At 56.9% G+C, this 19,386-nt stretch overlaps 1 protein-coding gene across 6 annotated transcripts in view; it reads left to right on the top strand.

The window, feature by feature from the left end:
- Positions 1-19,386, top strand: part of CASZ1 (castor zinc finger 1) — a 152,105-nt gene that overhangs the window by 62,845 nt on the left and 69,874 nt on the right. For 3 of the 6 annotated variants that reach the window (XM_085242333.1, XM_085242335.1, XM_085242334.1), the window contains exon 3: positions 5,265-5,350. In XM_085242333.1, coding sequence (XP_085098459.1) covers positions 5,347-5,350 — 4 coding nt within the window. In that variant the 5' untranslated portion in view covers positions 5,265-5,346. Of the gene's footprint in view, positions 1-5,264; positions 5,351-14,408; positions 14,580-19,386 lie in introns of those variants that run through there. The other 3 variants (XM_085242336.1, XM_085242332.1, XM_085242337.1) reach the window with 3 other exon arrangements.

Genomic DNA, 19,386 nt, shown 5'->3' with positions numbered 1-19,386 from the left:
CGCCAAACCCGCATAATCAGGGGCTTTTCATCACGGCCCCTTCCCCATCCCCAGCTGAGGCCGTTGCTCTGTGAGGGTTCAACATGGCCCAGGCCTGCAATGCTCCCCAGCCCTGCGCCCGTCTGCAACTCTGGGCCACCTTTCCCCCTGCCCTCTCCAGTTCTCCATTTGTGCCTGGTCTTTTTTTCCATTCTCTTTCTCTCTCTCTTTTTTTTTTTTTTTTTCTTTATAATTAATGATTAGTTTTAATTGGTTTGCTTAGGCAGCCTGACAGCAAATTAGCGGGAGCCAGCCCAAGGCTGCGTGTGCCAGTTTGAGGATGGCTGGCAGATGCTGGGCAGGAGGTGAGGTGGGCTCCTCAGGACATCTGTGGGCCATTGATGTGACCCTCAGGGCTGCCATCTCCTGTCCTGTTGTCCTGTGTCTGGCTCCAACGGCCATTGAGCAGTAAGGTTGCCTCCAGATAGGGTTGGTTGACAGCAGGATGGCCGCCATGCTGTTCTACCACCTCAAACCCGTTCTCCTTCTTTTTGCATTGTCTTCCTTGAAGTGAGCTGGGCTCTGCTCTCCAGATGTGGACATAGGGTCCCCCAGTGCCCAGGGACCCTCAGCAGCCATGAAACAGGTGGCCCTACCTGGTGCCAAAGCCAGGTAATGGGCTGGAGTGGAGAGGAAAGGGAGGGCTTTGCTCTTTTCTTCCTTGGCCGTGATTTCCCTTTGCTTTGCTTTTCTTTTCTTCGCCTTTTTTATAGCTCTCATTTTTCTTTTTTATGAGAGAGAAACGGCAGGGTTCTCCCAGAGCTGGGAAGAGCACTCGGTCCCAGGCTGCTCCCAGACAGATGGAGGGGAAGAGGAGGGGGGCAGCGGGCTCGTAATCCTGGGGGAGAGTTGTGGTTAAAGAGGATTGGGTTGGAGTCTAGGGCAGTTCAGCATCTTGCTGGAGGAGGAAGGGACAGACACTTGCTATCCTCATTTTCAACACAAAACTTTGCTGACACCGTTGGTTACTGCGTAGCCCTCACAGCCAGTGGATGGAGTTGGTCAGAATTACACTGCTGGTGCTGCCTTGTCATAATGGCAGCCAAGACAGGAAAGCCAGGAAAACACGAGTTTCTGTCAGTGCATGCATTTTCCCCCAAGCAGCCAAGGTGTTAATGGGTGTGTTTGCCCTTTGTGGACGCTGGTCTGAACCTCCAGCGTAGTGTTAATATCTACATATGCCTTTTAATGGTATCCAGAGCACGTGTAGGATTGAAATCAGAGAGATCTGATGTCTTCCTGGGAATTGTGTCATGCAGGAACAGCCTTTTTGTCAGCCACAGAGGTTCCCTGCTGCATTCCAGATTCATGAGAGATGGAAGGCAGTGCAAACACGTCTGCTTGCACAGCTCCGTGTGTTTCTCAGCTGTAGATGTGCTGGCAAATGCCATGCTGTGATAGCCTGCTGCAGGCTGGCTCCTTCCCCAAGCACCTGCATGTATAAGGCTCACCCAGGTGGGTGTTCTGGTGGTGCCTTTAGGTACACTGATGTCCCTGAGGCTCAGGGAGCTAGTCTTAGTTCTCATGCTGCTCAGACGTAGTTCTGCTCGCCACACTTGTGTCACTCCCCAGCCGCAGTGTGACCCTCAGGTCCCACACGTGGCTTTGCCAAAGGTTTGCACTCAGCAGAGCTTTGAGTCCCTTCAGAACAAGGCTGGGGACAAGTCTGCTGCTGCAGGAAGAGAAGTGAGGGAGAAGGGTGGAGAAACACCTGCTAGGAGAAGCACTGGGACCTCCCATCTCATGTCGCTTTCGTGTGATCTCAGCTTATTCCCACCGCTGCTGTCCCTGAAGGAGCAGAGGATGCATTTTGAACTGCTACAAAGCCTCCATGTCCTGAGTGCTTGAGAGCTTTTCTTTTCCTGCCCACTTTGCCTCATATGGGGCAGTGTTAAGGCCCTTTTCACTTCCCCTTAGGCTGCACTCACTGCATTGCTGTGAGCCAAGGTGCTCGAGGCATTAGCCACATGCAGGATGTGTGCCAGCAGGACTGGGGCGGATCCAGCTGAGCCTGGTGATGACCCAGACCCCATACCATCCGTACGTCACCCACATGTTGGCCAGCATTCAGCCTCTCCCTTTGCAGTCGGCTGTACTCATTGCAGCCGTGTAGTTTGTGAACAGTGGCTGGGGTCAGCCAGGGAGGGAAACTGAGGCAGGGAGCCTTAGCTCCAAGAGACACAGGTGTGGGATCATCCCACCGCAGCCCTCAGTGGTGCATCCATTGTGACAAGCCCAGCTGGGGCAAGCAGAATGCAAAGCTGCCTCCTGCCTCTGAGCACTCGCCTTGGCTGCTGCCTTCCCCTCCTCTTCCTCACCGGCGTGCCTGCAGCCCTGCGTCGGCCGGCTCCTTTAAGGCAGGCGCGGGGGAATCGCTCAGTGCCAGCCTTCGCTGCGAGTGCCGCTCCCGCTTCCCCCTCGGAAAGTTTCCTGCCCAATTGTTATGTGCGATCCGATCTGAAAGTTGCTCTCTAAGCTTCTTGTCACATTTTGACTTAATGAAGTGCAACTGGAGTGGGAATTGGGGTTCATCACGCCAGTCTCACTGCGCTCCCTTGTTGTCAGAAAACAGGGGCGGTTGGGGACCGTAATGCAACGCTGCAAGTCGTTATCATTCCGGTCAGTCTGTTTAACACAAAATTAAACAAAGAACTAATTAGTGCCTCATGAATTAATAAATGCGCAGTTGCCGGGTAGGAAGGGGAGGAAGGAAAAAAGGTTGTTGAAGGAAAGATACTGAAAAAGTCGAATTAGGATGTTGTGTCAAGGGGAAAAAAATCTGAGTCCACTTTGGCGAAGTTTGGCTCGACTGGCTTCCCTGGAAGGAGCTCCCTCCTCCTCCTGCATCCTGCTCACCAGTCCAGAGCAGCCCTGCATGGGTGGGTGTGAGGCACCTGGGTTTCTGCTGGGTGCTTTTGAGGAGTTGGAGCTGGGATCCAGATAGAAATATTTACCTGCAGAGCTTGGCATGGGAGCTGGGAGGTGTGGGCTGTTTTCCTTGGCAGGGGGATGGCGAGTGGATCTCTCTTGGTCTGAAATCTCTGGGGTCTGTGCCATTGTGGAGGGGCTGTGGTGATGACTGGGGGCTGTCCTAGGAAGGTTTGCATCTCTCCAGCCCGGGACGGAGTCAGCCCTCGGCTCAGGGCAGGGAAGGAAGCGGGAGCACAGCTGGAGCACAGGGAGGCCTGGGCAGGGCGAGGTGGCACCTGCGGCTTCAGAGCTGGCAGCACGCTGCTGTTTTTTCTGGAGAATTTAAGATTGTCCCAGGAGCAGCATGTAATCTCAGATTAGCCGTGTCCCGCAGTGCTTCCCCCTCCCCTGCTCCTCTCCATGGCTGCATGGTGGTGAGGAGAGCTCCTGGGGGCCAAGTGCTTTGCACCCAAACTGGTGCCCACCCTGCCAGCCCAGTGAGTGCCATGCCGTGCCATGCCATGCCGTGCCTTGCTGTGAGCAAGAGGGCTCTGCTCTGGCGCATTGTCAGGCTGGGAAGCAGGCAGAGCTGGGGGAGGGAAGAGTCCATCCTTAAGAGGACATGTCAAGTACAATTAGCGTTATCTGTCTAAATATGTACTGGGAACACAGAATACAAGAGGAGGCCTGGCTGGCTTTAATGGAGACATATGCAAGGTCATATTGCCTCATACAATCCCCCAATCTGATTTGGGGATTACACATTCTAAGTAAATTGGCGTTATTCCTCTTGCATCATTGATAAGCTGCGACCGAAAGAAGGGGAGTAAAAAAAAACAATTAAAAACTCCATCTGAAGAATTGACCGTGCACGGGGTGAGGGTGTAAAGCCGGGAAGGCAAGGAGAGTTGTACAGAGAGCTCGGAAGGAGGGGGGGAACAAAGGGAGAGAGAAAAAAGGAGCATGACAGAATGGGAAGAGCAAGCAAGAAAGAACAAAAGGAAGAAAAAGGTGGGAGAAGGGACAGAGAGCCCAAAGACAGAAGGACTCCAGGCTGGGGAGCTGGTACTGCTGTCTTCAGCTGGGTCAGCCCTGAGGTGTGAGTGGGGAAGGAAGGAGCTGGGCTGGTTGTGCATCTTCCATGCCCCAAGGGATCCCCAGCTCCATGTCCATCACGCTATCTGGGATATCTCACCAGCTCCTTCCAGCTCTGGGTCCCAGCCAGCACCCCCCCCACCTGTCTTTAGCGCAGCATCCTGGCACTGATGCAGCACGAGTGGCAGCAGTAGCACAGAGTACCAGGGCCCCCAGGGGCAGGGGCAAGCAGCAGTTGCAGCATGCTCTTCCTAGAGCTACATCCTTATCACCTGTGCCCTCCGTGGGGCAAAGGGGGGATGCACCAGGGCTGAGCGGGTTGCACGGTGCTGCATCCTGGGGAGGGACATGCTGCCAGCTGGTGCTCCCAGTGCAGCCACAGGCTCCCCATGCCTGACCTCAGGCCGGTTTTAATTTCACTGCCACATCACAGGCAGTTGTGACAGCAGCTTTGGCAACCCTGCACTACAGAGACTGCAGGGTGGGCCGGACGCCGCTGCTGAGCTGAAGCCACTCTCTGCTCTGTGCCACCTCACAGCCCTGGGGGAGGGAAGTCCCCAGCTGCTGCTGTGCCACCATCCTTCCCCAGGCGAGCTCTCCTCCCACCCTGCTGTGCAGGATAACCCCCTCCGGAAGTCTCACGGCACGGCTTTTATGCTCTGTCACATTTTTGGAACATATGGTTTTAAATAATTCAATTTACTTTTCATGTGTTTTGCTGTGACTTTTTTTTCCCCTGTCCCTTTTCTCTTTCTTCCTTGCTCTCTGCTTTATCCAGGAAGGAAGAAGCACAGATGAGGGCCGGGGGCTCACTGCTGCAGGATCCCACCCCACACTCCTTCACCCTGTGCCCCATAGGGGACCTCTGGGGGTCAGCAGGGGAAGTGAGAGGACTGCAAAGGGAATATTTGTCACGGAGCGGAGAGCACTGTGTGTGTGGGCACTGTGGGTATGCAGGCAGTCTGTGGGCACCAGGTCTGCCTTGGTGCCTGGGTGCAGGACCCACACCAGCAGGAGCTGCTCTTTGTGCTGAATGCAGGGACACCAGGTGTCTGATGGCATGCACAGCACTGTGTGGTACAGCCAGGAGCAGGAGAGCACTTCGTCTGAGTGCCCCATGCTGGTAATGCTCATAGCTGGGTGCTGTGAGGTTTCATCAGCGTGGTGCTTGGTCAGGCGTGCTTCATGTATTAACTGCATCCTTTTTCTTCCCTCTCCAGGATGAAGTGAATTTAGAGCTAAAAACCAGGCAAGAAACCAGACCTTGAAATCTCCGAAAGGTAGGAGAGACTTCAGACTGCAATGGGTATGTCACTACGCCCTCCTGGGTTCTCTTTTCCTCTGCTTGTCTCACCGTCATGGTCTGCTCTTTGTGACTGTGTCTGCACTAGAACTTCTGGGACTGGACCATCATTAATTGTAAAGACAGATGCGAAGAGAAGAAGGTCTAATGCAGACATGGCCCATGTGTCTCCTAATCCCGTCTTTGTCTTTGTATAGCAGTTGTTCTGGGCACCTGATTTTATCACTTTGGGTTTTCCTCAATATCTTCTCTGCTGTCTCAGTCTTTACAGATAAAAGTGTGTAAGGGCTTTGGTGAGGAGTGCGCCGCTTTATGTTCAGCCATGTGGGCTGGTGGGAGATGGATAAGGGCCGTTCAGTGAATCGGATGCAATCTGTCCACCGTGAGGTTTTGCTGAGCTCAGTTCACATAGTTTCAGATGGCCATGTGCGCCCTCCCCTCTCATCTGGCACGTTTGTATCTGCTCAGACTGCAGCACTGTGCTGGTAGGATGGAAGCACTCTGTGTCTTCAGCTGAAGGCTGACTTCTCTGGGTTTTCTCTTACACACACCCTGGCTGAACAAAAAGCAATGTAGTTACCAGAGCTGGGTAGTCACTCAGTTTACGCTTGTTAAAGTCAGAGGATGTGAAAGGTGATCACCTCTCCAAACCACTGAGCAAAGAGGTGCCACTCCAGGCTGCTGTCCCTCTGTGCTGGCGCTGCAGAGCATTGCCAAGCACCGACACAACCTGGGATGGTGCTGGGGCAGACGTGGCCATGCTCCCCGTGCCGTCTGCTCCCAGTGCAGCCCTGTGGCATGGGGACCCCAGGCAGGGAGCTGGCGTCTGAGTGGGACCAGAGGGGTGCCTGGGGAGCCGGGGGGGCCCCGAACCAGGCTGGGCAGTGTCAGAGGTGACCGGTGGAAGGCTAATGTTATGTAAATATCGCCGCCGTAAGACAGCGGGCCTGAATGGCCCTGTGCGTCCATCCATCATTGCTGGGGAACAGAAGCCTCCCTGGGAGCCGGGGGGGCCGGCAGCGCGGGGCACGCAGACACAGGCAGCATGTGCCCTACTCATAAACTGTTTGTTTTCTTTTTGTCTCTCTCGTTTCGGGACACCCCACTGAGAGCAACTCTCGGTTTTGTCCTCGCAACCTCTCCCCCAGCCTTCCCCCGCCCTGCCAGCCTTTCCTTTTCCTCCCTCCTTACTCCTGTCCTTAAAAAAAAAAAAAAAAAAAAAAAAAAGCCCCCTGTTCACATTGCGGCTTCTTTCTCTGACTTCAAAGGCTCCCCATCATTGTTTGGGATCGGCAGGCAGTGGCCCTGAAAACGTGATCACAGCCGGGCACAGTGTAGGTCAGCAGCGAGCGCCATGCTCTGAGCGCTGAAAGGAGCGGGCGGATTCTTCCCTTTTCATGCTTCACAACCCTGGTGACAGCGCCCGGCCTCACCCGCGCGCTCCTCGCCGCATGGCTCTTCTTGCTCTTTTCTCTTCCAGCCTCCTCCTTTCTGCCCCAGGTCCCTTGTCTCTCCATTCGCACTCATTCTGCTCTCCTCTGCGCCCAGCATCACACACTTACTGCACTTTTTCTTTTTTCCTTCCATTTCTTCCTCACTCCCTCTTTCCAGCAATGGCACTGTTTGTTTCCTTCACCCTTCTCCCTCTCTCTTCTTGCTGTTGCTCTTTTCTCATAGTTCACTGTTTTCTTTCCACCTTTTTCTTCTCCCACAGACCAGCCCAGCTGCCTCACACCCCCCATCCCTGCTCAACAGCTGCCTTCCCCCAACGTCTGCCTGTGCTTCTGTCTTCCCTGTGACATCTCACTCGCTGTGCCCTATATTACAGAGGTTCTGCAGTCTCTGAATCAGCCCAGTCCTGCACGAGATGCAAGTGGCACTGCACCCCCATTTGTGCAGACAGGCACTGATTCAGGGGGATTACAGGGAACCGCAGGAGATGTTTGGCTTCTGTAGGTCCCCAGATGGAGCATCACACTGGCACCAGTGCTGGGGGACAGAGGGAGGCAGGGGTTCAGCAAAGTGAAGCAGCTCCAGCACTTTCTGTGGCCATCCCAGAACACTTTCCCAGCAGATTACTCACCTGGTTGCATTGACACTGAGTTGTGCAGGGACTCCCTACCCCCAGAGCAGCCCAAGGGCTTCCTTTAGCCCTCTGAGAAAGGCTGTGCCCCTCCAGCCCCCCTGGGGTACAGCTGCCCCAGCAGCACCGATCGCAGTGCTTGCGCCTCTGGTGATTTGTGAGGTTGTTTTAGTGGCGAGGAGCCCACCAGGACTTGTCTCTTGCTAAATAGGCATATTAAGGGACATTGCGGCAGGGGTTATAGAGTAATAATTTGTCCTAATGAGCTGGTGTCACGTTCTCCCAGGCCAGGCTGCAACGCGAGCGGAGCAGCGGTGGGAGGGGGCCGTGCTGGCTGCCCTGGCCGCCCGGGTTAATGAAGTTGGGCGCAGTTTGGGGTCAGGGAGCGGGAGCTGAGGCAGCCCTAGGGCAGCAGGGAGGGATGGGGCTGCTCTGGGCTGCGTGCCCTGCGCCGGGCTGGTGGCAGTCAGATCAGGGCTGAGGCAGAGGGCAGGAGGAACCGGGATGCGGGGCTCTGGTTCCCGGGGATCGCAGCACCCCGACCTTGTTGCCATCTGCAGCACCCTGCCATCTGCAGCACGAGCCCTGCATGCCTCCTTCCTCCTCCTCCCACCCATCTTCCTCTGCTCCTTTCACCCCCCGCTTCTCTTTGCTTTTCTCTGTCTCCATCTCTCTCCCTTTCATCTACTCGGAAGGCTTTACTCTACTTCCTTGTCACCCTAATTGATTGCATTAACCTTTCAGCGTATTGGATTTCCCCAGCACCGTGCAGAGAGCACTGTGCAATATGCTTATAATCTGGGCTGTAATGGACAGGGAGCAGTCAACGAGCCCTTGCTCCAGCAGCTTCTGCTGACAACTTCGTCTCGGGGAGGGGAGAGGGAGCGTGCCCGTGGTCCCACACGGATCTCTATGGGGCAGGCGCAGAGGGGTCGGGCTCGGCCCCACAGCCACATGTCCCAGCTCGCTGCTCCTCTGCCTGCACTGTGCTGAATTACCACGGGCACTTGTTGCTGACTGCAGGGTGAGATGGCTACGTGGTGGAATCCACGTATTTCCACGTCACATTTGCCTTTGCTTTTTCCTTCAATTTTATCAGGAGTTGGGGGGGGGGGGGACGGAGAGACTCTTTTCCTGGGGATTTAAAGACAAAAACGTTACGGCTCACAGTGTAAGAACAGCCATGGCGGGATGGTTTGGGATAACTTCAGAGGAGCTGCAGCATCCTGGGAGGGCTGCGGGGAGCCCAAATGCTCAGAGCTGGCACTGACGGAGCCTGCGGGCCCCCGACACACCGGGCACGGGGACAAATTCCCAGTGCGCAGTGTTCTGGGGGGAGAGGAGGAAGGACAAGAGTCAGAGAGAGGAAAAAACTTTATTCCAGGTGATGACCGCGGAAAGTGGGAGGCTCTGCACAAGCTAGGAGGTGGCTGAGGGGAGGGGCTTTGTTTTAGGTTAAATAGAGAAAGAATAGGAGCAGGAAGAAAAGAATGAGAAATCTAAAACGAGCGAGAGAGAAAGCGAGCGAGAGCAGCACCTCCTAAATGGAAGAGTAAACAGGCACTCCGAGGCATTAACTTAATTGATTGTTCTGCAACAGGCTGAACGCTGTGTTATTCTGTCGCCGTGGCAACAACCCAAAAAAATTGTCAGCCTGTTTGGATGAAGTGAAGCGAAACATTCTCTAATTTGCGGTGATCCGGGTGTTTGTTTTCCTTCCAGAGAGGCGGGGGCTCTATTGATCTATTGTTCGCATGGAGCTCTCCTTGGCAGGGCCGGGCAGGGCAGGTAGCGCGGGGAGCGCCCAGCGCCTCCTGGCTGCGTCCCGCACCGCCCCCCGCGACCCCCCGTCGGGCACAGCGAGGAGCGGAGCGAGATGCGCTGCTGGGCCCCGCACCCACGTGCCGCCGTGGAACGTTTCCCACCGTCCCCAGACCGCCTCGCGGCATCGCAGCTCGGCTTTTGCGGCCGCGCGGAGATCCCGGCTGAGTTCAGGGGAGCGCGCCGGTGCCGGCTGCTGCTCGCTGGGCTGCGCGGAGCCGAACCACGCGCCTTCTTCTGCTGGCCGGGGGGGTTTCCTCCCCTCCATCCCGGCTGTAACTCCTGCCCTGCTGCCCCGCTGCCGTTTCCCAGCGTAGCTGTGGGTCAGGGCAGGGCGTGCTGGAGGGCAGCGGTGTCCCTGGGCGCGGTGCCCTGCCCGGTGCTGCCGGTGGGTGTGCGTGGGGGGAGAGGAGCCCTGCCCGGCTGTGCTGCCGGCTGGCTAGCAGCGGCGGGAGCGGCTAAATAACCCTGTAACTGGTATGAAGGTGAATTCACGGTCTGGTGAGCACTGAAAATACGAGGGCTGCGAGACAGGCGGAGCGCAGAGAGGGGAAGGGAGCTCACCCTCGGCTCAGGGCAGCGCTGCGGGGCCGTGCTGGGGATGGGGCGGGTGCTCGGTGCTGCAGAGATGGGCGCACACCGACACAGCCGTCGCACCGCAGCACGGACAGCCGCACAGCACCCAACGGCACGGGTGCACACGGGGTGCCCCGGGCTGCGCACACTCGTGTGCACAAGCGTGCATGCGTGGAGATGGACCCGCAGCCACACGCACAGCAAACGTGGCGCTGAGCCGTCCGCAGCAGGCTGGCTGTCAAGGCAGATCGCTCTCCAGTGCGAGTGCGCGCCAGTCGGGCAGCGCAGCAGATTTATCCCCACGCATCTTGAGCGTCTGTGCGGTTACCTGCTGCGTGCAGGAGAGGGCTGCGGGAAATCCATTCCCCTCCGGCTGGGAGAGGCCGACGCTCGCAGTGCCGGGAGCTGTGCGCAGAGGGAACCCCTTCAGCTCTTCACCCGGTGATCTCCCTGCGCCCAACCCTGCGACGGAGGGCACTGTGCCGGCAGCTCAGCCGGCGGTGATTTCGAGTTAGACGTTTGCAGAGGAGACTTTGATTAATTCGTAGTAAAACCCAGCAGCGCCGGGGTGCCGGCCCCACATTCCTGGGTGAGCCGGCGGCCGAGGTGCGCGCTGGGCGGGCGCCAGGTCCTGAGCAATCCCCGCGGAGGTGGCAGAGCCATCCAGCCGCAGCCTCTCCCTGCTTGGGCTCCTTCATTATTAATTTATTTTTCTCCCTTCCTTGGCAAAAAAATAGTATTTGGTAACGACCTCAAATTGCAAAATGCTGATGATTTGGAGAATGTGTCACAGAAGCTCCAGGGTGATAAAGGGGAGACAAATCCCAGCCAACAATCCGGCTCAGCCAGTTTGCCTATTTATTAAAGAAAAAGCCCAGATCATTAACTTTTTTTGTTGTTGTTCTGTTTGCGGGCAACTCCCTGCTGGCAACTTTCGGGCGCCCAGTAAATTAACCCGAGTATCGGCCTGGTTCGGGGCTGCCGCAGTGCCTGCTGATGGCTGCTGGGAGCTGCGCTCATTTGTGGTAGCGTACAAATGAACCCATGAGGGTCCCCCCATGGAAGTGCTGGCAGAAAATCCCGGCTGCCCTGGGGAGGGTCAGGCTGTAGTTGGAGAGCTGCTCTCCTCCCACTGCTCACACAGCACACGGCCCCTTTGGCACCGCAGTGCTCTGTGGGTCCCCGAGGGGCACGGCTCTGTGGGTTCCCCTCTGCCTTTTTGGTGAGCGTTCAGAACTGAGGGCCTCTGAGTGTGATCACATCCCCCTGCTCCCAAACATCCCACGTGTTCACTGAAGCAGTGCTTTGAGCTAAATCAGTTTGCTGAAGGCTCCAGCTTCCCTGAATTCGGTGTCAGGACCAGGCTTGCATGGCTGTTATTCAAGGAGCTTTATCAAAAGCACGAAGCTAGCATCTGCCCTGTGCTCCCCTCTGGGCACCAGCAGCAATCCGCCCTGGCTTTGGCACAGTGAGGAACTGCCCCACGGAGTGCAGCTGTGGGCAGAACTCGTTGCAGCTCCTCCATGGCAGCGCGTTGCCTGGCCCTGGCACAGCTGAGCTCATTTGGGGAAAGGAAGCAAAGGCGCTGCTGGGCCTGCCGGCCTCCCCAGTGCTGCACCCGGCGCTGGGTTTGGGCCTTGCATTGGGCTCCCACTCCATCCCTCCTTGGGCGCTGCCTGCTTCCCAAGGCCTGGCTCGTGCCCTCGTGCACAGCTCACGCTGAGGCCGCCCCAGCCCTGCGCTCACGTGGGCGCTGCTGGGAGGAGAAGGGTATTTTTCAAGGTTTCTGCGAGGTTTTTTTCTTATGAAACACAAGGATGTGCAATTTTTTTAGTTTCAATTTAGCATTGGAGAATTTTATAATTTAGTAATTAAAATCTCTGATAGGCTTTAGAAATTGCAGCTAATTGAATTTAATGGGAAGATGATTTTCAATTTTATTTGATTACCCGGACCCCTGGCATTGGTATTTATGGGAAAAAAATGGGAAATGTGCTGTGTGGGCTAAGATGGTATAATTGAATTAGGGCTAATCGGATTTCTTCGTCATGAATTTCACTATAATTTTCCTATAATTTTCCATTAGATATCTAGTTTACAAATATTCACAAAGAAATGAAGCTCTTTCGGAATGGAGATTGCTGGCTAACAGGATTACGGGGACGATAGCTCGGCACTGCCAGCCCGGGCTCCTGCAGTAATGCAATCGCTGCGTCTGCCTCACACTTCCCGCCCGCCGCTGCTCCTGCACCCCGACGGCCTCAATGGAGCTCCCGCGGGGCCGCATCGCGCCGCGCTCTGCCTGTCGCTCGGCCCCGCACGTGTCCTCGTGCCCTGGCTCTGTGTGGTGTCACCCACGTGTTTAGCAACGTGCTGCTCCGCGGCCTCGTGGCACAGCGGGGTCAGCTCGTGCAGTTCCAGCACAGGTAGCGCCCTGCTGGCGCTTGTCACCGTGCCACGCTGAGGGGATTCCGTGTCCCCTCCCTGTGCCGCTTCATCCCGGGGGAGAGGTCCCACCGCCTGCAGCCCTGCGGCCCTTCTCTGCTCTTGGTGCTGTGGGCGCAGATCGCCCTTCTGTGCCCCCTGCCCTGTGGGAAGAGCTCTGCCCGGCTCTGGCTCTGCCCTCGGGCAGCGGTGCCGTGGGGCCGTCCTGCTGTCCCTTGTGCCATGCGGGGCTCCGTCCTGCAGCTCGGGGCTGGTTCTGCTCTGTGGTGCCCAGGCTGTGCCGTCCGCTCCCTGGGCTCCTCAGGCTGCGCTTTTAATCCCTGCAGTAAATTGCAACTAATTGGTCAAGAGATGCAGAGTTTGGCTCCCAGGTGCTGGGGGCTGACAGCCCCACATCGGGAATGGAGGCTGAGGGACAGCACGTGGCACATGGAGGCTGGGCATGGGCTTGTTGGGAGCTCTCAGGCACCGTGTGCCAGTAATGGGACTGAAACTGAACGGAGAGGGAAGGAGGGAAGGAGGAGGAAAGGGAAAGAAAGCTTGGATTGTCTCCTCCTGCTGCCCAGGCCCCAAGGCCTCCAGGCACCTCCCTTGACAAAACAGAAATCAAACAAAATTACAGAAACAGGGAAAGAGCATTTGCCTAATAAACTCCCCGAGCAGGAGCAGGAGGCACGCGGCGCTGCCAGATCTCCAACCTGCAATCTGCACGGCAGCGCCAGGAGCCCACGCGGAGCCCCAGCGTGGCCCCGGGGTCAGCCCAGCCAGGAGCTGCCAACAAAAAGGGCTCGGAGTAAAGAAACAAAGGGGAGATGCGTGGAGGGGGATACCCCACGTACGGGTGTGACTCACCCCCCACTCAGCCCCAGCGCACCGTCTGTGGGGAAAGCGTTAAACTGTAATAATAATAATAAATTAATCATCCTTCCCCCTCCCATCGCACTTTTCATCTGAGGATCTCTGAGCACCTGGCAAACATTAATTACCGAGAGCTCCCGACACCCCTGGGAGGGTGGGAAGGGACGAGCGGCATTCACCTGCCACCAAAGGGTGGCCGAGGCTGGGGCAGAGGAACATGGGTGCCCTGATGTGGGGTCCTCGATGGGCACAAAGCCCGGCTGTTCTTGGGTAAGAGGCAAAGGAGGGAGGATGGGGAAATAAAGCCCGATCCTGTGACTGGAGATGGGGAGATAGGAAATCGGGCCTTGCCGTTGCGTCAGCTGCAGGGCGTGGACTTCACCTGAAAAAGCACCGTGGCAGCAGGGAGGGGCGGCGGGGAGACCGCCAGGGGTGGCATGGGTGGTGTGTGGGCGTCCCGTCCTTGGCAGCAGCACCATCCCCAGTGCTGTGAGTCCATAGAAGTGGAAATGGAGAAGTGCAACGGGCAATGAAGTGATGGGGCATCCAGTGCCCCAAACCTGGCGGGTGTCAAGGCCAAGTGCAGCCACTTGGGGCTGGTAGGGTGGGGGGAGGCTGCTGGGGGCCTGGTGACACGGGACCTGGTGACACCATCCCTGGTGACACCTGCCCTGGCTCCCTCTCTCCCCAGGCGTCCCGGTGGCTCCATTTTGCCAGGCCGTGCTCAGGTGTTCTGGGAGAAGCCGGCACAGCTGTGGTCCCAGTGATGCCAGCACTGTGCCTCGATTTCCCCAGCGCAGCGGGCCGAGCCGTGCTGAGCACATTGTGGGAAGGGTTCGGCAGCATGCCCCAAAGCAGCCTCGCAGTGCCGGCTTAATCGGCTAAATAAGCTGCTCGTTTGTCTGAGAGAAGCAGGCTCCTCGCCGTGTTTACCCAACGCACCTCTCGGAACCTCCCTGGCGTGTTTTTTTTTTTTTTTTTTTTTTGCTACTTAGAAAAATAAAACAAGGGGAAAGATGAGGAAATTCAATGCAAAAATAAATAAGTAGGTAAGGGGGGAGAGGGGGGAGGGAAATAAGAAAGGAAATAGAAGAAAAAGTGCCCGGGCCGGGCTCTGCCGCCCCGCACCGCCCGGCACTGCGCTCAGCCGCGCTGCGGCCCCGCACCGGCCCCGCTCTCCGGCCCCGCCCCGCACGGCCCCGCACAGCCCCGCACCTGCCCCCGCTCCTCCGCTGGGCGTGGCCTCCCGCACCGAGCCCCGCCCCCCCCCGCGCCCGGCGCCCGCCCCCGGCCCCGCTGCCCAAGTGACTCGGGCAGGACCGGCACGGCGATGACATCAGGGCTGTGACCAACTTGTTATTCGGCGGCAATCAGCTGCAATTAGGCGTTAATTAAGTATTATGAAAGTTGATTATTTAAGTGAATTCGGCTTTCGTCTCTCCGACTATGGTAAGTACGGCGCAATTGTCCTTTTCCTGCCCCCCCTCGGCCCCCCGCCGCTCGGTGCGGGCCCGGCGCGGCGCTGCGGGACCCGGACCGGCACCGGCACCGCCGTACAGAGCGGGACCCGCCGCGCCGCGCTCCGGCCGGGCGCTGTCCCCGGGTGCCGGTGCCGGTGCTGGGCTCCGCCGCCGCGCCCCGAACTTGGCCGGGCCCGCCAGGTGCCGCCGCTCGCACCTCGCTCTTTCACTTTTCTTTCGCTCGCCCCGCGGAAGTCGCTCCGTGCCTCCCTCGCGCCCCGGGACCCCGGCCGGCTCCGTGCTTCCCGGCAGCCCGGCGGGACGCGGAGGGGAAGTTCGCGGGGGTTTTGCGACGATTCCGCGCTCTTTGCTGTGAGTTGTGTGGGCTGTTTTCTCTTTCATTTCTTTCCCCTGCTTAGCTTGGGCGTCTGGTTGGTGAAGGTTGCCTGTCAGGTTCCCGTGCTGTCTAAATGAAAAGGAATTTAATTTATTTGGGACGAGGCTGTGGCGGATGAGGAGGCTGCTTATTACATTTAATGAGTATTTTTTTCCAACCCGGGCATATCTGGGATGGGTTTGTTTTCGTCCTGTCCCGTGGGCCATGTTGAGCTCCCCACCCTCCCGGTGCCCGCAGTGGGGCGGGTGGGGGTTCGGGTCCCTCTGGGGCCGATGTGTGGCTTTCTGTAGTCCTGCTCTGCTACTCGGCCAGGGCAGGTGGGCAGCGTGCTGCTGGGCACAGGGATGGGATGGATGTCTGCAGGGCCTGTGGGCACTGGGCATCCAGGGCAGGGCTCCACAGGGGCTTCACAAGGTGGTGAGGTGAGGACCCGCTGTCACCTGCTCGTTGGCAGCCGTGGCACGACCCCAGAGTGCCTCAAATGGCAGCCATGGGCTGGGCAGGCCGTGCCTGCGAGCACCTCAGTGAGGGCAGTGGGTGCCGGGCTCCTGTCTGTGTGTGTGGTTGGGTTGTTGTTTTTTTTTTTTTTTTTTTTTAATGAGGAGTAAGGTGGTAATAAACTGGTTGATGATTGACTGGGCCTGAACTATGTACTCAGATACTTTGATGGAGAGGATAATTTTGTCATCGTTCGTTTTATGTATCTATCCATTTATTTGTCTATTTATGTACTTGCCTGTTTGGTGTCCCCCAGGACCCAGCTCTATGGACTCGGTGCTGGGCCCTGCCGTGGGCGTGCGGCTGCTCCCCGCTGCATCCAGGAGTGTGGGCAGCGTGAGAGCTGGGGTGTGCGGGAGGGTGACGGCTTTAAAGAGTCACAGACAGCTCTCTGTCCCCAGACAGGATGGCAATGGGACGAGCTGGGTGCCGTGGGCTCGGCATGGGTAGTAGAGTGGCTCTTGCTAGCTGCTCTCTGTGCACTAAAAGGGACAGCAGAACCAGTGTGTGCCCCAGGGGACTTCCGTGGTCTCGGGAGCGATGCTCGCCAACCTGCCCACCGCTGCGTGGGGAGAGTGGGTTTCAGTGCTCTGCTGTGGGAACGCGGGGCTGCAACGAGCCATGGAAATGAAGATCCAGAGATCTGTTTAAGTCAGCATTATGGTCTGCGTGTGGGTGAACCCGTCTTGTCATGATCTCAGGGCAAAGACCTGCCCCATAATCACCACCTCTAACCCTTATCTGCTTGGGCAGCTGATTTCCCTCCTCACCACCTCCTGAATTCTCTCCAAGCCCCGCGGCTGCAGCTCCCCGGAGGCAGTGCTTGAGGCTGCGTGCGCCAGCTGCTGCCTGGCACAGGCAAGGCTGGGGCTCAGTCCCAGTGGGACCAGGTCTGTGGGCTCCAACAGCCTGCTTCTCCCAGGGCTTCTCGGATCTGGTGGTGCTGGGGTTGATGTTCCAGGGCCAGCAGCTTTCGCAGGGTCAGGAGTTGGAAAGAATTCATGGACAGAGTCCATACACTCAGGACCGTGGTGAGATGTTCCTTACATGTGGTGTTCTGCAAGCCAGGTTGTAAATATCCTGAGTGACTGGGCACCTGTCACTTCCTTTGGGAAACTGTTCCCCAGCCTAATTAACCTTGGTATGAGATTACAGGATCTGATCTCGGAATGGACACCAAGGAACCTATAGTGGATGGATTGAGAAACACCTCATTTCCCACCCAGAGGGTCAGTTTGTGACTCCGTTTTGTTACTGCTCTTTGTAACACCCACTGATGGGAACATCTCTGGGTTGGTGCCAGGGATTTTTTTGCTTTGTTTTGGCTGTGCAGATTTTTGGAGAGCTGGTTGGCTCAGCTGAAGTTGGTATCGCTGCTCTGCAGCCAGGTCCCACAGTTGGTTTGGGAATTCTGCTCATCATAGGATGCTTGCTGGGCACAGAGCATCCGAATGCCTACACCCACCCACCAAGACCCTTCCAATTCAGAATTACCGACCCGGGCAGGGCTTAACCTGCCCACTGCAGCACTGGAAGGGCCCAGCTGGTTCCTGAAGAGCAGAGCCAGCTGCAGTCCATAGGTGTTTTCCTGCTGGTTTGGTGCTAGAGAGCACTAACTTGCAGGAAGACTAGAAAATCAGTCCTGGGTTAACAAGCTCCTGCTTCCTGCCTGCACTCTGTCCTGCCTGTGACCTGCTCCTTGTGAGCTACGTTCCTTGTAAGCAAACAGAGGGGTCTGCTGCGGCCTCGTGCTGCACAACAGCACTGGGAGGACAACGCGTGTGGGAAGCAGCTGTGAACGGGACAGATCCTGTGCTGGGAAGGGGAAAGTTTTTCGTGAGCAGTCTCCACACCATCAGTTTCTCTATATTCTGAGACTGCCCGACCTGCTTCCAGCCCTCAGTCGGTCCCCTAGGCTGTCCCTATGAAAAGTTGGCAGAAAGTCTCCAGAAAGCAGCAAGGAGGCCGCAGTAAGCAGAGCTGGATGCTGTGTGTCCCACATCCCATGGCTCACAGGGCTCAGTGAGCCCCAGTGCTATCCGGGCACAACTCCTGGGACGATGGCACAGCAGGGTGACGCTGCCCCATCCGCTGCAGCTCACCTCCTCGTCCTCAGCTGCTCTTTGCAGAGCCAAGAGGGGCCAGGGGGGCTCTGCTGGCAGCAGGGAGGGGCAGGACCTGCAGCCCGAGTCCCACGCGGCCCCGTCTCCTCCCCTCCGGTTCAGCGCGGACTGGATCAATTTGGACGTCTTCAGCAATAAAAAATGCCGATGTCGTCCTAATTCACCAGGCCCCGAGATGACAGCAAATTTACATTTTTTAATTAAACTAGCAGCCAGTTTTTATGAGAGGGGGCTGGGTTATGCAAATCAAATGGTTGTGTACGAAAGATTAGGAGAGTTTGGGAATAAATTCCACAAATGCTAATAAAAAAAAAAAAAAGAGAAAATGAGAGGGGGGAGAGAGAGGGACATTGTTCCATTAGCCCCTTTTAGACTGATTTCCCTGAGGAGAAAGAGACGGGGGGTGAGAGATGGAGGCAGCTTTCAGAGACAGGTAAAATCCATTCTGAGGATTGAGAGCCCTTCGGACCAGGACCTTGTTGCTCTCTGTTTCCTCTCACAGGGGAGATGGAGGCAGACGCCAATTGCAGAAGGAAAACTTGCAGCTTCTCATCCTGGTCCTGCTTGAGTGGCTGTGGACCTGTCTCTGTCCCTTCTTTCTCAAGTTCCCCTTTGCTTATGCAGTCACTGTAGAAAGTAGAAGAGCCCGCTGAGCCTTTCGGGGGATAAATAGTTACAGAGAGGCAAAATCCTGCGCTTCACTCGTGTACCATATGTTCTCACTTAGATTTCCCAAAGAATTCCTCACTTGCACATTTGCTGTCCTCCTCTCCTGGCTATCTCAGGGAGTGCTCAGCGTGTCGGGGAGCTGGGGGTGAAGGCGTGTGTTTGCTTTGCCATGGGGATGCACAACCAGAAAACTGCTGGAGGCTGGGGAACTGCTCCAGGCTTCCAGTCCTATGGCAGTTTCATGCTCAGGAGAAAAGCTGAATAACCTATGTAGGTTGGCAAGGGAGAGCAAGGGGTGGAGAGGAGATGCAAGGAAAAAGGGTGGTAAGACTGAAGTCACTAGCTGCACTTCATGGCTATCCTTTGGGGATTTGGTGCCTCACTAGAGAATTTTGCCACTCATTCTTGGTTTTGGGGTGTGAAAGGATGATTCACCTACAAGCACATGTTTTGCTCTTGGAAAGGTGACATTTTAGCAGGGCCTCTTGTGAAATGGGTGGAAACGCCAAGCTCTGCTGGAGCACTGCTGTTGATGTTCCCCACACCCAACACCTACATCCCATCACCTGGTCCAGCTTGAGCATCTCAGCCATGGACACTTCCACGCTCCTGGATGCTCACGTGGACGCTCACATGCACCGGGTGGGTTGGGCTGAGGTTTGTGTTCTCCAGGTGCCTTCTTGAGGTATCGCCTTGCTCCGTGTTCTGCTTCTGTGTCTGTCACCATTGTGATGAGTGGTCAGCAGGAGCAGGGTTTTTTGCAGCGCAAGGATTTGAGCTGAACAGGCACCACGTTCAGCCTAAATCTAACCAGGGAAGCTCCAGAACAGGTCTGGGAGCCGTGGCAGAGGGTTCAGTGTGGGATTGTAACTCTAATCTATAAAGTGGGCATAATCACCCTCCTCTGAGCAGCCCAGAGCCAGGGCTGGGTGCTGCAGCGATGGAGATAAGCGAGGAGCTGGCTGCCGGCCACGTGGGGTGCAGGGAGGAGAGGCCGGGGCGCAGCGCTGGGCTGTGGCAGCTCCGTGTCCCCGTGGCTGTGGCATTGGGGTGGGCAGGAGGACCCGCAGGGAGGCTCTGCGTCAGCGAGGCTGGCAGGGACGGGCAGG

The sequence above is a fragment of the Meleagris gallopavo genome, chromosome 23, assembly GCF_905368555.1.
Source record: "Meleagris gallopavo chromosome 23, MGAL_WU_HG_1.1, whole genome shotgun sequence".
Lineage (NCBI taxonomy): Eukaryota > Metazoa > Chordata > Aves > Galliformes > Phasianidae > Meleagris > Meleagris gallopavo.
The sequence above is the reverse complement of the archived record's forward strand: the minus strand, read 5'-3'. Positions and strand labels throughout refer to the sequence as shown.